Source organism: Hippocampus guttulatus, chromosome 13 (genome assembly GCF_054856545.1).
Source record: "Hippocampus guttulatus isolate MCC_2025c chromosome 13, RoL_Hgut_1.0, whole genome shotgun sequence".
Lineage (NCBI taxonomy): Eukaryota > Metazoa > Chordata > Actinopteri > Syngnathiformes > Syngnathidae > Hippocampus > Hippocampus guttulatus.
Genome location: NC_141273.1, coordinates 16091608 through 16105000, shown reverse-complemented (window position 1 = coordinate 16105000; position 13393 = coordinate 16091608). Strand labels below are relative to the sequence as shown.

At 44.7% G+C, this 13393-nt stretch overlaps 3 protein-coding genes across 6 annotated transcripts in view; 1 reads left to right on the top strand and 2 right to left on the bottom strand.

Annotated features, from left to right (window-relative positions):
- Positions 1-1686, top strand: part of slc35g2a (solute carrier family 35 member G2a) — an 8601-nt gene extending 6915 nt beyond the window's left edge. For both annotated transcript variants that reach the window (XM_086127832.1, XM_086127833.1), the window contains exon 3: positions 34-1686. In XM_086127832.1, the coding sequence (XP_085983958.1) occupies positions 58-1425 (1368 nt within the window). In that variant the 5' untranslated portion in view covers positions 34-57 and the 3' untranslated portion in view covers positions 1426-1686. The remainder of the gene's footprint in view (positions 1-33) is intronic.
- A 54-nt stretch (positions 1687-1740) lies between these two features.
- On the bottom strand, positions 1741-6985 carry LOC147196684 (uncharacterized). The gene is made up of 3 exons (XM_086127837.1): positions 5164-6985; positions 3816-4843; positions 1741-3627 (listed from the first exon to the last, which is right to left on the bottom strand). The coding sequence occupies exons 2-3, from the start codon at positions 4213-4215 to the stop codon at positions 3143-3145; spliced, it is 885 nt and encodes a 294-aa protein (XP_085983963.1). The 5' UTR covers positions 4216-4843; positions 5164-6985; the 3' UTR covers positions 1741-3142.
- Positions 6986-7144: 159 nt separating this feature from the next.
- Positions 7145-13127, bottom strand: LOC147196683 (endophilin-B1-like). Of its 3 annotated transcripts, none has more exons than XM_086127835.1 (10): positions 12942-13127; positions 12080-12261; positions 11603-11744; positions 11050-11178; positions 10844-10977; positions 10298-10390; positions 10134-10220; positions 10037-10060; positions 8694-9079; positions 7145-7998 (listed from the first exon to the last, which is right to left on the bottom strand). In XM_086127835.1, the coding sequence occupies exons 2-10, from the start codon at positions 12134-12136 to the stop codon at positions 7743-7745; spliced, it is 1308 nt and encodes a 435-aa protein (XP_085983961.1). In that variant the 5' UTR covers positions 12137-12261; positions 12942-13127; the 3' UTR covers positions 7145-7742. The 3 variants fall into 3 exon arrangements, with proteins under 3 accessions (XP_085983961.1, XP_085983962.1, XP_085983960.1); XM_086127836.1 differs by lacking the exon at positions 12942-13127 and having other exon boundaries at positions 8694-8794; positions 8990-9079; positions 12080-12495; XM_086127834.1 differs by lacking the exon at positions 12942-13127 and having other exon boundaries at positions 12080-12495.
- Between the last annotated feature and the right edge of the window lie 266 nt (positions 13128-13393).

The following is a 13393-nucleotide window of genomic DNA, read 5'->3' as shown; positions in this document are numbered from 1 at the left end:
TCCAATAACGAATGTCTCCTCTTTGTCCGGCAGGTTTGTCCTCTGCCAACGTGCGCGATGGAGTCCACCCACCTGCTGGGCGGCGCTAAGAAGCGGGTCAAGATCCACCCTCACACCGTCACGGCCAAGTATGCCACGCAGACCCCTTATTCCCCGCAACCCGGCATCCACACGCACTTCCCGCAGCCCGGCGACGAGGGCTACGACGACGCGCCGTCCTTCGAGGATTTCGGCTCCTTCCTGGAGGAGACGTCCGACAGGAAGCAGCTGACGGAGACCAAGAGGTGGCCGCTCGCCCTGTTTGGCTCCAAAGACAAGGACAAGGGAGACCTCCGAGGACCGAGACCTCCGGCCGGCAGGGGCGGCGATAGCGGCGAAGCGGGAGCCAGGGCGGGCAAGGGCCCGGGGAAAGGGGTCGGGGAGCAGCTGGCCAGTTTCGGGGAGGCCTCGGTGTCGGCGTCGCGGCTCACCTGGGTGGGGCTGCTGGGGGCGGCGCTGGCTAACGGCTGCGTGGTCGTTCTGACCCGAGTGGCCTCGGAACGCTTCGGGCTGGGCCCCCTCTTTCTGCTGTTGGTTCGGTCCGCGGTCCAGCTTGCGTCCGTGGCGGTGCCGTTGTACAAGGGGGAGAACCCTTTCGGACCCGAGGGCTACCGCCTGCGTCTGCTTTGTTATGGGGTGGCCTATTCGCTGTCCCTGTGCTGCGCTTACTCCTCGCTGACCTTCACCTCCCAAGACGACGCCGCCCCCGCCTGGCGCCTGGCCACCACGGCGCTGTCCGCCGCCCTGGCCTTCCTGTTGCTGGAGGAGCGTCTGGGTTTGTCAGATGGCATCACGCTGGCGGTGGGGCTGTGCGGTTTGGGGGTCCTGCTGCTGCCCGCGGCGGATGAGAGCGATGCCGATTCCCCGACAGACCCCGTGGTATTCTGGAGGGGCACGTTTGGGTGGTCCCTGTCGGCGCTTGCGGGGTTATGGTTGGCCCTGGCCCTGGTGGGCTACCGGTCCCTGAAGGAGAGAGTCGGCGTGGCCACGGCTCTGTTCACCGTGAGCTGGACGGGCTGCGTGGTCACCCCGGCCTCGTTGGCCCTGCTCCAGGAGGGCTGGTCCTGGCCGGCAAGCGTTCCCGGCTGGGGCCTGGTCGCGGCTTCGGTGGCTTGCTCGAGCATCGCCTTCCTGGGGGTGACGCACGGCCTCACGCGGGTCCACCCGGCGCTAGTGTCCGCGAGCCAGAGCCTGGAGGCGCCCCTGGCCACGGCGGCCCATCTGGTCATGGCGCAGCTGGCCCCCAGCGCACCCGAGGTGGTCGGGAACGCCATGGCGGTGCTGAGCGTCGGCTGGTTGGCGACCACGAAGCTGTTGCCGTCCCGCGGGGGCAGCCGGCGTCACAGAGAGGAATATGAGGAAATTCTAGACTCGCCCATCAAATAAGACGCTTCCGCCCGCACCCTCTTCTCTCTACCAAGTCAGCTGTACACACTCGCTGGTCGTTTTATGACCTCCACCAAGCACAAAGTTAGATTCGGGAGGTTGTCTTTGAGTGCCATTATTGTCTCATTTGTGCTTTTTTTTTTTTTTTTAATTTTTAAAAATTTTTGGTGGGGGTAGATGACAAAAAAAAAAAAAAAAAAAAAAGTGCCAACATGGTGTCGTCTGTTCATGTGACAATAAAATTTCACTGGTGAACAAACAGCTCGACTCTTTAAGTTGGTATCAATCACAACGCTTGAAGGGAAGGTACAGTATTTATTTATGAGCTTTTTTTTTTTAATTTTTTTATTTTTTTACTGGCTTCACACACTCGCCTGCCAAGGCGCGGCGCCAACCAATTCGGGACTCGAATGGTATTTGGCAACCACAGTGAGGTGAAAGAAGAGTAATGGCCACCAAAGAAGTGGGAAGTGAATCCAGACAAGACACCCGTGCAGGATGCAGTCATTCCTGAGACGGAATCACTGTATCCTGCATTGATTCCGTTAGTTTTTTTTTTTACTCCTGTGTCAGTCGAGTTGTTGTCCCAGCCATTTCTTCATCATTAGCCACCTGCTTTTGTGTTTGCTTCTCATTATCAGCACGCCTCTCTCGCGCCGTATTGCAGCTGAAAGCGCACCACGGAAGCTGACGTTCATCAAAGTGTCTCATTAGTTGCCAGGATGAAAAGAACACAGGGGACAAACATCTAGTTATTCAAGAATTTGGTGATGTGATGTTGTTACATTGTGGGTTAAACGGACCCATTGTAAAAGCGAACAAAAGATTAAAAAAAAAAGAACATTAAAAAAAAAAAACTTCAAACATGTTATGACATGTAGTGTTGTGTCATTTGTTTGTTTTGCATCGCCACTTCTAATTTTACTTTTTGGTGACCAAACATGCGGCGGGTCACCCTGACCCGAGAACATTTTTGTTGTCGAAAAGAAACAAAAGTAACAGGAGCCTAATCAAGATCACATTCCATTTTTGATCAAAAAGGGCAGCGGGCAGGGTACACCCCCCTTGAAGTGGTCCCCGGCCAATCGCAGCGCACAAACAGACAAACACCGACGGACAATTTACAGCCTTCATTTCATCGAACATGCATCAGGTTTTTGGAATGTAGGAGGAACGGGGAGGCAGTTGTGGCAAACCATTTTTACGGGAAAAAACAAAGTGGCACATTGCAACACTTCTACATGGCGCAACACTTTTACCATCTGCCAGTTTAAAAAAAATCAAATGTGACCCTTGAGCAAAGGTTTGCCCATCCTTGGACTAGACCGGGAGCGTGCGAGCTGTGTGCACAATTGGCTGTAATTTTAAAAAGCACCGCGTGGGCGGAGGGAGGACACATTTCCACAAGGCTAGTGGTCTTCTTTTTATGACTCTTTTATTGCTTAAAATGCATCCAGATTTAAAAAAAAAAAAAGTTCAAATAGGGGGAAAAAAAATCCTCAATAATAATCCAAATGTGCAAATATAGGGTGGATGTAAAAGTCTGCACACCCCTGTTTAAATACTAGTTTTTCTGATGTGGTGGTGATCTGGTGGAAAAAGTTGACAAATCTTTGTCTCATGTTTTTTTAATCACACACACAAAAAAAGATTTGAACAGGGGTGTGTAGACTTTTTATATCCACTGTAAGATAGCAGTCCATCTGGTGTGGGCCTCTCACGAGTCTCCTCTGTCTTTCCTCAGTGTGCCCGCCTGCTGGATAACTCGACCGAGCTGCACATAGAGCCTCTGCAGCTCGGTCGCTATGGTAACCAGCGCCTTTTCCACACTGTCGGCAGGGGGCGCCGTCACTTCCTGCGTCACTTGTTGTTCTTTAAGACCCAACGCCGAGGGCTTGGAACGATTATGCATCTGCAGGGTGGCGTTGAACCTCCTCTCCCTCGCCTCACCTTCCTCACGGAGCTCCAGGAGGTCCTGATGAAGCAACTTGATGGCGGACTGCCAGGGCGGGCACTGGCGGGACGCCGTCCGGGCCAGGCGATCGACCTGCTCCCTGAGGGACGCCGTGGCCCCGCAGCAAGATTCCGAGGACTCCAGCAGCATGTTCTGCCTCATGTGAGAGTTCTCCAGGGCAATGAAGAGCTTGTCCCATCGAGTGAGCTCCGCAGACTGACACGATGTTTGCGGCTGCAGGGAATCCTCTAAGGAGGATACACGTTAAGAAAAAAAAAAAAAAAACAATGAAGTAAATATAAAGAAATACATGAATAATATCATAAAAATGAGAAATAGTATTTTAAATTCAATTTGTATGTAATTGATGACATTGCAAGCAATCGTCCTGCTTTCGCGGTAAACGGCAGAGCCAACGGAAAAGACGGAAAGATACCTTGCTGTTGCTCACTGGCCACCTCGTTGTCATAGACGTCGGCGTAGTCCACCTGATTGTGGTGTGGCGACGAGCCCACGCATGCCATTGTGCAAAGCACTGCCCATAGCCTCAGCACCCCCCATACTCTGAGAGTGCCCATTTTTTGGAAGGGGGGGAGGTCCAAAATGTAGTACAAGAAGCACCTGGCTTCTTGTTGGCCCTGTAAAAAGTGTTTGCTGTGAGCCCACTGAGGCCGCCTTATAAACTCAGTTGGAGGGAGTAGGAGGTCCAGTGGGGGGGTGCGTGTGAGGGGTGTGTGTCTTAGACTGGGGGCGAGCGTGGGGGGTGGATGTTGTGAGTAATGTAACAGTGGAGGTAATGTGTCAAAAGTCCAACTTGGAGAAGGAAGTTGGAGCATTGTAAGAGTGTGTGTGTGAGTGTGGGTGGGGGGGGGGGGGGGTCAAGAGAATTTAGAATGGTCTTGTAAACTCAAAAAAATAAAAATAAAAATCTGACCTTGCTTTTTTCAAGCTCTGCCAACAGTCATTTGCTTTGCTTTAATTTTGCACCACCAACTGCCAAAATAAGTTTTATAACATTGGTTTTGAATTATTTGTCAAATTTCAAACTGCATTATGCTGTCTGTCATGCCTTTGTATTACATTTCATAAAATCACTCATCAAATTTCTTTTTACACTCACATCAGTACACTCCACCTAAAAATGTTTTCATTCAGCTGTGTTCAATTTTGTACAAAATCATGTCTTTTTTTTTTGTGAGCGAACAGACAATGTTGTATGAGGTGAGACTGTTTTGTAGTGAACAATTGGACTTCCTTTCGGACATTCTTGACGATTCCCCATTGCAAAATGCAGGATGAGAATGTGTAGGCCCTGTGTGACGCAAAGAGAGATGGGGTTTTTTTTTTTGGGGGGGGGGTCGAAGACCTGATTTGAGTTCACCGGGTGTTGGAGGTCCCCAGGAAAAAAATAAAATGTGACAGTCAGCATCCTGTGCGGACGTCGCAGCAATCCATAGGGGGTTTCTGCACGGGAAGAGAAACAAGACATCAACATGAAGAAAAAAAAAATACCCAAATTGCAGCACACCAGCAAAATGTTTGGGTTTTTTTTCACGATCACATCACGAGATGTCATCCCCCCACAAAAAAAAAAAGACTGTTTCATTTGTTGGATCATTAGCAACAAAATGGAGTTGAACAAATAAATAATGAATGACTTGTAGAAATTGTTTTAAAAATTACAATTTCATCAAAATTTCCATCAATATTATTTTTTGAGAAAAAAAGACAAACGTTACTTGTTTATTTTGAAACAACGACACAAATAAAACATTTTCACGCACCTGAAAGCAATATAGGTTGCCGGGGAAACGAGGAGGTCACAGCGTGAGGGGAAACTCGACGGGGGCGATGTGATGAAAGCGCCGTTCCTCAAATAAAGTTTCCAAAGCATTCCCTTGGTCGGCTTGTGACGCAGCCCGACACACGGGCCGCAGAAATTGTGTAATAAGATAGGGTGGGCCCCAGCCCCTCCCCCAAAAAAAATCACAGGAGTGTCAAACACAATCTAAGAGTGGAGCAAGCATGTTTGAAAAATAAAAACCTCTAAGTATGAGCCCTTGACAACTAGAGTGGGCCAAGTCCATTTTTATCATAATTTTATGGCCACAGGGTAATGGCAGCCACGGTCTAGTACAATAGTGGTTACAAATCTAAACAACCATCAGATGTGTCAATATTTCATGAAAGATGATCAATAATATTTACTGTAGCGGTACTTAGACAGTGGTGTCTTGAGATAGGAGTTTTTGGAGATGCAAGCCATTATTCCTCTGATTTGCTGCTTTGACATTTGGGCGCTGTATGGAATTGGCCAACACAAGGTTAACTTGCTTCCAAATAAGCACCAGTTTGGCACATAACGTGGCTTCAGTTTCTTTAACTCTATTTCTTTTTTAAGTTTACGGTCAGAGCGAGTATAATAACACAAAGAGAACCTGATTTGATGGACTTTTTTTTTTAAGCTCCGGAGTAGCTGCTAGCAAGATCTGAATGTAGCCTAGCTCTGAATGTAGTCTAGCTGTTCATGATGGAAGATTGCCAAAACGAAATGTTACTGGGTAGACGTTATTCGTTTGTTTATTTATTTATTTATTTGGACCCCCACCCCCAAATAAATAAATCTCGCACCATCATTTCAAACATAAAAGAGGCGATCAACTTACCTGATGACCTGATGAGAACGGTCACGTGGGCGCCGGTGGTTGCAGCCGTCCATACGGCGCCGCCCAAACCTCCAACTTGAGCTTTCTATCCCTTGACATGAAGCTGAGGGCGTTCCAAGTGCTTCTTTTTAACTTTTCTGAACAACTAAGTCAGCGGCCAAGTAACTGGAACGGTCTCTTTTGCTCGAGCCTGCGTGGATCTCCCACATTAGCCTCTGTTAGCCATGGTGCAAATGATTGAAATATCATCTTCAATCTGGCCTTGTTTCTCTAGTCTGCCGTTGGCTAGCTTTGGTCACACCATGACAAGTTCATAAGTAATAATAGATACAATAATTACAGGCATAAAATGGGGCCAGAGAGGGATGATTTTCACAACAGGTAAACACTGGGAATATTTTTGTATCCTGTTCAATTGCTGCAATCCGACAAATGTACACCTTTCACACTTTGCTGACGCCATATCAATGACAGCTGTTAGGATGAAGAGGATGAACTTTGTGACACTTTTTTTGCATGCAGTACCCCAAAACTGACGAGGATGCACCAGTTTCCTACTTTTACAGGGTGGGCCGGTGGAAAAAGTAATTCATCATACAATTTATTCTGCCGTAATTCACTCATCACAAGTCGCTAGGATCTTATTTCCTGTAGCGGCTAATGGAAAGATTTTGAAACAACAACCATAAAAAGAGCAGGAAAGGTAGTCGAGCGATCGCAAGGGACAATTGTCGTTGAGACGTGTGCAGTTTTTTTGTTGAGTCGTAGGAAACTGTTATTAAATATCACACAGCTGGGAAATGGAAAGCAATGTTCTGAAGAGTGGCCTGCACTCTTCAATGAATGACTGCTTTCAAAAATGAATACATATTTGAATTGAAGACATATTAGTGAGCTCGCGCATTTGACTACACTCTTGTCATTATTGTACAAATTAAAACCAAGTTGCAGAAAAAAATGCTACACCTGGAAAAAAAAACAGTCACCATTATTATTTGATTAAACATAGAGCACTTTGTTTCAGCAGTAAACTGCAGGAAAGTTTGCTACCCCCCTCAAAAAATAAACCAAAAAAAAAATCTGTTTTGGGAGCCCCATGTCACTGTTTGCATATTTATTTCCACATTAAACACATGCCAACACAGCGCTGACGTCAGCGACATCTCACACACACCTCTAGCCTGTAGCATGATAATGACATCATCTACATCATGTATGTATTTCCATTATACATATACACCCCCCCCCCCACACACACACATGATGGCCTCTATGGGGGGGAAAATGAACAACATCTGGATGTGAACACAAGAACTACAATTGACCTATTGGGACCACTGAGGGGGTGACACCGTGTGCGTATGCGTGGAACGATCTTATTTCACCTTACTTGGCTTCGAAATGCAAAACAAAGACACACACACACAGAGGAGAAAATGACCATGAAGTGAGCCTCGTTTTGGGGTAGAATTCTGACAGTTCATTAGGTACACTTACACAAGCCAAAAGGAGGATCGAACGTACTCTAACCTGGACTACAGTCTTGCCACAGTTACCTTGAAAGAGTAACTTAGTTACTCGATGACGACACTTGAAAACTAACTAGTGATGTCACTGATGACTTCATTTTAAATGTAACTAACTTTGTGGGTCTTCACCTGCACTTGTTTGGCCATGATGCAGGGGAGACCCGTGAATTAGTCGGAAGACGTGGGTTCAGAAGATGGGGGATGTTCATGTTCTGATGGACAAGCATGACCAGGGACCTGTTCGTTGTTATTGTTAGCGCTCACTCCCATCGTCCAAGAGTCCTGGTCGAATTCCGGAAGGTGGTGGATGACGACGGCGGAGGCGGGAGAAACTTGATTTTGCTCAGCAGAAGGATGCTGGCAGCGAGGCGCCCCGTTGGTGATTGACGACTGCCACTTGTTGGAGCACAGCACGGCCGGGATGCTGCAAAAGGACATCGGAAAGTCAAAATGTTGGTCATGTGTTTATTCCCAATTATTTATGTTGAAGCATGAATGTAGAAATGAATAATAAATCTGTTGGACGAATGTGAATCAAGCTTTTCTAAAAAAAAAATACATTTCTTTGTGAATCCGAGGTGACAGGAACATTAAGGTAAAAAAAAGTGAGGTGGGAAAAAAGGAAGTTAAATGAATGAATTAAATTGCTAAAAAATATTTGTTTATAGGACTTACATTTTTAAAATAACATGTAAAAACAAAAAATAAAGTAAAATGTAATACCTATTTTTAACAATAAATAGAAAAAAATGCAAAAATGTATCCTTTACTGTTATGACCATATACAAACATTTATTTTTCAACAATACATTGCAAAAATGTAAAAAAAAATCATTTTAAAATATGGCATTAAATGCAAAACAAATGATCGCTTAGAAATAAAGTGATACTAAAATACTTCAGTTATTTCTACTGGATTTTTACAAAATAATCACAAAAACATTAATTTAAACAAAATGTCATTCAAACAATGTAAAATTCTAAATTAAAAAAAATCCATGAGAATTTGAAAATAAAAGGTGACAATACACTGAAAAACTATGGTGATAAAAAAAAAAACACAACAAAAAAATGATTGCCCTATTTGGATCAGAAAGAGGTATGTTTGACTTTTCCAACCTGGCCAGCTGTTTGTGGAGCTCCAGGGCGTGTTGCTTGCATTGGGCGTAGTAACACGTCTGCGCATCCACAAAGTCACTCAGCCTCTGCATGTGGTTGCGCTGACAAAAAACAAAAAAACAAAAACAAAACACCACCACACAAACAACCCGCGCGTCACTAAAACACCGCAAAGTGTTGTCTCTGGGTAACACATATGTCGGGTGTTCCAAACAATCACGCAAGACAATCCGCTGTCCCGCTGGCTCGGAAAAATGACTTACAAAGCGGTTGCGCGTGCGTGTGTGTGTACGTACGTGGCTGGTGCTAATTTCTCCCAGAAGCTGTCGCGTGACTTCCGATTGCCGAAGGAACAAAGACTCGGAGATCCTCAGCTCCGTCTCGGCCTAAAAAAAAACCCAACAACGGTAAATGACAAGCGCATCCGGAGAGGATTTGTCACTTTTTCCACATTTTGTTGAGGTTGACAGCCTTATTCCGAAATGGAAATCATTTGTTTTCTGTATTCAAAATTCTAAACACGACACCCCATAACGTCAACATGACGGGATCTCTAGGGCCTCTAGGGTGGATTTCTTTTTTCAAGTCGATTTCAATAAAATTAGGATAACTGATTATCTGGCTGATTAATAAAAAATATACCTGTATATACATATATATATACTGTATATAATGAACAAAAGAACATTTTTGGTTCCTTTACACTTAAAACAGTAAAGATATGATTTACGGGCAGAACAATTGACTATTTTATAATCCTCCGTCCTGTTTACCTTACAATAGAGGAAAATAGATGCAAATTTCAATTTATGGGCAATTTTTCTTTTCTTTTTTTTTTGGGAGCAGCCGACAATCAATTGTGCGGGCAGTCGAATTTTTAGTGTTTGAAGTTTTTGAAAATGTAAAAAATTAAGTCCAAACCTTTGGTTTTAAGTATCTGCCGAGTCCTGATCTGATATCTCGGCAATGCATTCAGAAAAGGGGAAAAAAAAAGTGTGCATCCGAATTTTATGAAACCAAGATAGACATCTATACACATCAATTATTTTTTGAGTTCTAAATTGGATGATACGCTGATTGAACAACTCGAAACGTGTCTCAGTCCACCTCAGATTGTTTTTTTTTATGTCAATTGACGTAAAAAAAAAAAAATCTGAGATGTCAATTGACCAAAAAAAACAAAAACAAAAAAAGAAAAACCAAGAGAAAACAAATCATGGCAACTTGAATCTCGTTGAGCATCTCCTAAAGGGATCTGCAAACGGTTTCGGCACAGACCTTCCCCATCCACCCTGAAAGTGACCACCGCGTGCCAAGTGTGTGTGTCGATTCCACTCACTCACTTGCGAGATCTCCTGCGCCCACATCTGATGGACGAGAGAGGCTGAGCGTCAAGAGGACTCAGCGACGCTGACACCGAGCGGCTTTGTGCCGACTCACCTTCATCCAACGAACGCGCATGAATCGGAACATGTAGGACACGTGAGACGAGAAGTAGTCGTCCTGCATGGGGTTTGCGTCCAGGTTCTGAGGTCGTCAATCAGATGACAACAATCAAGCAAACGCGCGGCGTGATGGCTTCAACCATTCATAGTCCTTCTCACCCTGGACTCTTGTTCGGCCTCATGAGCGCGCCTCAGTCGGCTCTTGGCAACGTCCAAGTCCAGACGCTTGCTCAGCAACATCCTGCGCTCCTCCTGAACACGAGTTTTGAACCGAATGAATAATGGCGTTTCTTCATCGTGATTTCAAAAATCAATCCCAAAAAAGAATCATGCAACAGTCATTAATGTTACACCCGTTCGATATTTATTGGGTGGAATTTGAGCATTTTGGCTGGCTTCAGATGGAAAGATGTTGAATGTTTGTATAATGTGTCTCACGGCTCATTCACCGCCATAAAAATTCAAGTCAGAAACATTTGAATGTTTTCTTCTAACTCCTCATTTTTCTTGTGCATCAATCCGGATGTCCTTTGCTGCCTCTCACAGGTCAGTCTCGGTACTGTGACAGATGTGATTTAAAGAAGAAACTGCGTTGATTTTTTTCTCTCCCCTTTGTAATGTGTGGGATGACTCTTATTGTAAATATGAGTTCAACACGTATATGCTTTACATAAATCCAAAGGATGTCCCCCGAGGATGTGGTACCTGCATGATTTTGTATTCACACACGCCGAAGCGTCGCAGAGGGCTGAGAAAATGGATGGTGGCGCTCTGGGCAAACTTCCTCTGGGCCTCGCCGAGCTGCTTCTGAGCCTCGCCGCATCGCAGTAGCGACGTTCCTGAACACAAAAATTGAATCCGTCGCCGCCATGTTGACGTTCCGATTACTATCATATTGACAATGCACTCACCGTAAGGGCTGCTGGTTCCCATCTCCAGCCCGGCCTGAATCATCTGGTCACCCAGGAGCTCTTGAGCGCGAGGTCGAGACGGGGCAGGCCAGTCCAGATGCTCGTACAGTCTCTCCTCCAGTCGCGCCACTGCTCGGTAGAAACAAAAAGCTCGTTAGTGGAGGAAATTGGTTACAGAGAATCAGACCAGGGTTGAACAATTGAATTAATTCACATCAACATCGCAAGGTAGTTGAACGGAATTGTCAAATCACAAAGAAAAAAAACATTGGGAAAAAAAACCCCTGCTTCAATTCAGTCTGTCGGTAAGCTTTATTTTGTATTTCTATGTATGTTTCATATATTTATTTATATAGTGTCCAGATAATGTCAGTGCTTCGGAAGTGCATTCCACGTTTCATATCTTTTTTTTTTAAGGAAGATGAAAAGAAGTGATAAAGGCTTTCAACCTTTATCACTTCCAACCGGCAAATCTGCTGTAGACTGAAAGTGACGTTTGATAAAATGGCTCGTCAACTTCAAATATCTTACAAGTCACCATTGTATCACTGACCTGTGCTGGGCTGCAACACGGCCTCTGTCTGTGAGACGATGACGTCCGTCCATGTCTTGGTGGCATCCACCCGCATCAGGAGCTCCTCCAGGTTGGGATCTAAGTCGGTTTTGTCGGCCTGGCCAACACTCTCCCCTGTGTACTGAAAAGTACATTGTTCAGGTCAAATTTGATCCTTTTTGATAGCAATAAAAAATATCCTAAATGTTGTTTCAACTTGGAATTTTGTGACTTTTCCCAAAGTGACGAACAGTCCACAAAAAGTCGAATATTTTAAAAGGTCGTTGTTTTGTAGAAGACCTACACACATTTAATCTTTGTAATGTTCTGTTAAATCATCGAAAAAAAAACACAGGCCTGATGGTGGGACTCCCCGAAAGTTTAAATGGGGTAAGCGTGTACGTGTTTTGGTCGGACAGCACCATTTTCAGGTTTTTCATTTTTTTTATGTATTAATTTTAATTTAATTATATTTACCTGGACCGCACGGTTGATGAACTGGCTGGCGTCCACGGCCAACCGCGTCAAATCCATGTCGTCGTCAAGGTCGAGGAGGGGAGCGCGGTTCCCGATGTTTCGAACGGAGACGAACCGTCCTCCGTCCCCAGGAACCGAGCTAGGTGAGCGACCGCCGGCCACCCGCTGACCCCTCCATTTTCCTTGGGTCAAGATTACATTAGCTAGTGACCATATGACAGATGACTTTGCTGTGTTGTTTTTGTCCTTTTAGCCATCGGTTTCGCTCGATCCCTTAGGTTGTGTCGTTACAGGAAGGGCTAAAACTGAATTTTTTTACGAGCGAACATGTTAAAATTTTAAATCTGAAGCTTTTGACCTGCTTGATGGACGTTCCTGAGAGCTAAAAGGTAAGAAGTTTCAAATCTGTCCGTAGAGTTCCGGTATGGCCCGCCAAAGTAAACGCACAAACGGAAGTTTGTTCAGAACGCCCTTATTGTGTAAAACAAACTCAATGTTTATGACATAAAACATTGATAATGTATAATAGTTGTGTCCCTGGAGTGACTGCCCACAAAAACATAAAAAAAGATTTTAAGCCATATCGCCCAGCCCTATATTTCTATATGCTTTCCATTAATTTCCCAGTCCACTTAAAAAAACATTGACAGATAGATGTCACCTTACCCACCAGGAAATAAAAGCGCAAACTAAAATGCTTGCATAGAACCCCTTTGTATGGTTAAATCATACAAAAATAGAACTTTGATCTTGATTGTCTGATTACATTTGTCCAGCGTTGTACAAAAAAACCCCACACTAGAGTCCCCTTCACAGCCTTGAGAAAAAAGAACCCTTCCATCATAAAGGTCTGCATTATTACCGTGGCTTTATGTCAAAAACAGAGCTGCAGCAGGAGTCATGTGTTGACAAGAAGTAAAAATATACCAATAAAAAAACCCTCAGTTTGAAAGCCATGACTGGGTCCAAAAATCTCACTGGCTTCAAATAAAAATGAAAAAAAAAAAAATTCTGCCATCTGTGTAGAATACTCCTGCTTGATCTTGTAGTGGGATTAAAGAAAGCAGGTGAAAGGGTGACTCTTAAAAAGGGTTAAGGGATTAGACCAGCCTGGCTCGTGGGCCACATACGGGAGGCGCCGTTCTTTGTTGCGGCCTCTCTACCATTAATTACAACGTTTTTCTTTAAAATTGCGTATTTTGATCATTGATTTTGAAGCACTTTACATATACAGTACATTTATTTGACTAACCTTCTCATTACATTAAGTATAAATAAACTAACATGAGTGTGAATTATTACTGAATTAAAGTA

Excerpts from the sequence above, each read along its gene's own strand:
- LOC147196684 (XM_086127837.1), bottom strand. The coding sequence starts at position 4,215 with ATGCTCCAACTTCCTTCTCCAAGTTGGACTTTTGACACATTACCTCCA. Across the intron at positions 3,628-3,815 it reads GGCCAGTGAGCAACAGCAAG|AGGATTCCCTGCAGCCGCAA; the intron begins GTATCTTTCCGT and ends TATCCTCCTTAG.
- LOC147196683 (XM_086127835.1), bottom strand. The coding sequence starts at position 12,136 with ATGGATTTGACGCGGTTGGCCGTGGACGCCAGCCAGTTCATCAACCGT. Across the intron at positions 11,179-11,602 it reads CGTGTTGCAGCCCAGCACAG|TGGCGCGACTGGAGGAGAGA; the intron begins GTCAGTGATACA and ends TCTACCGAGCAG. Across the intron at positions 7,999-8,693 it reads CTCCACAAACAGCTGGCCAG|CATCCCGGCCGTGCTGTGCT; the intron begins GTTGGAAAAGTC and ends GTCCTTTTGCAG.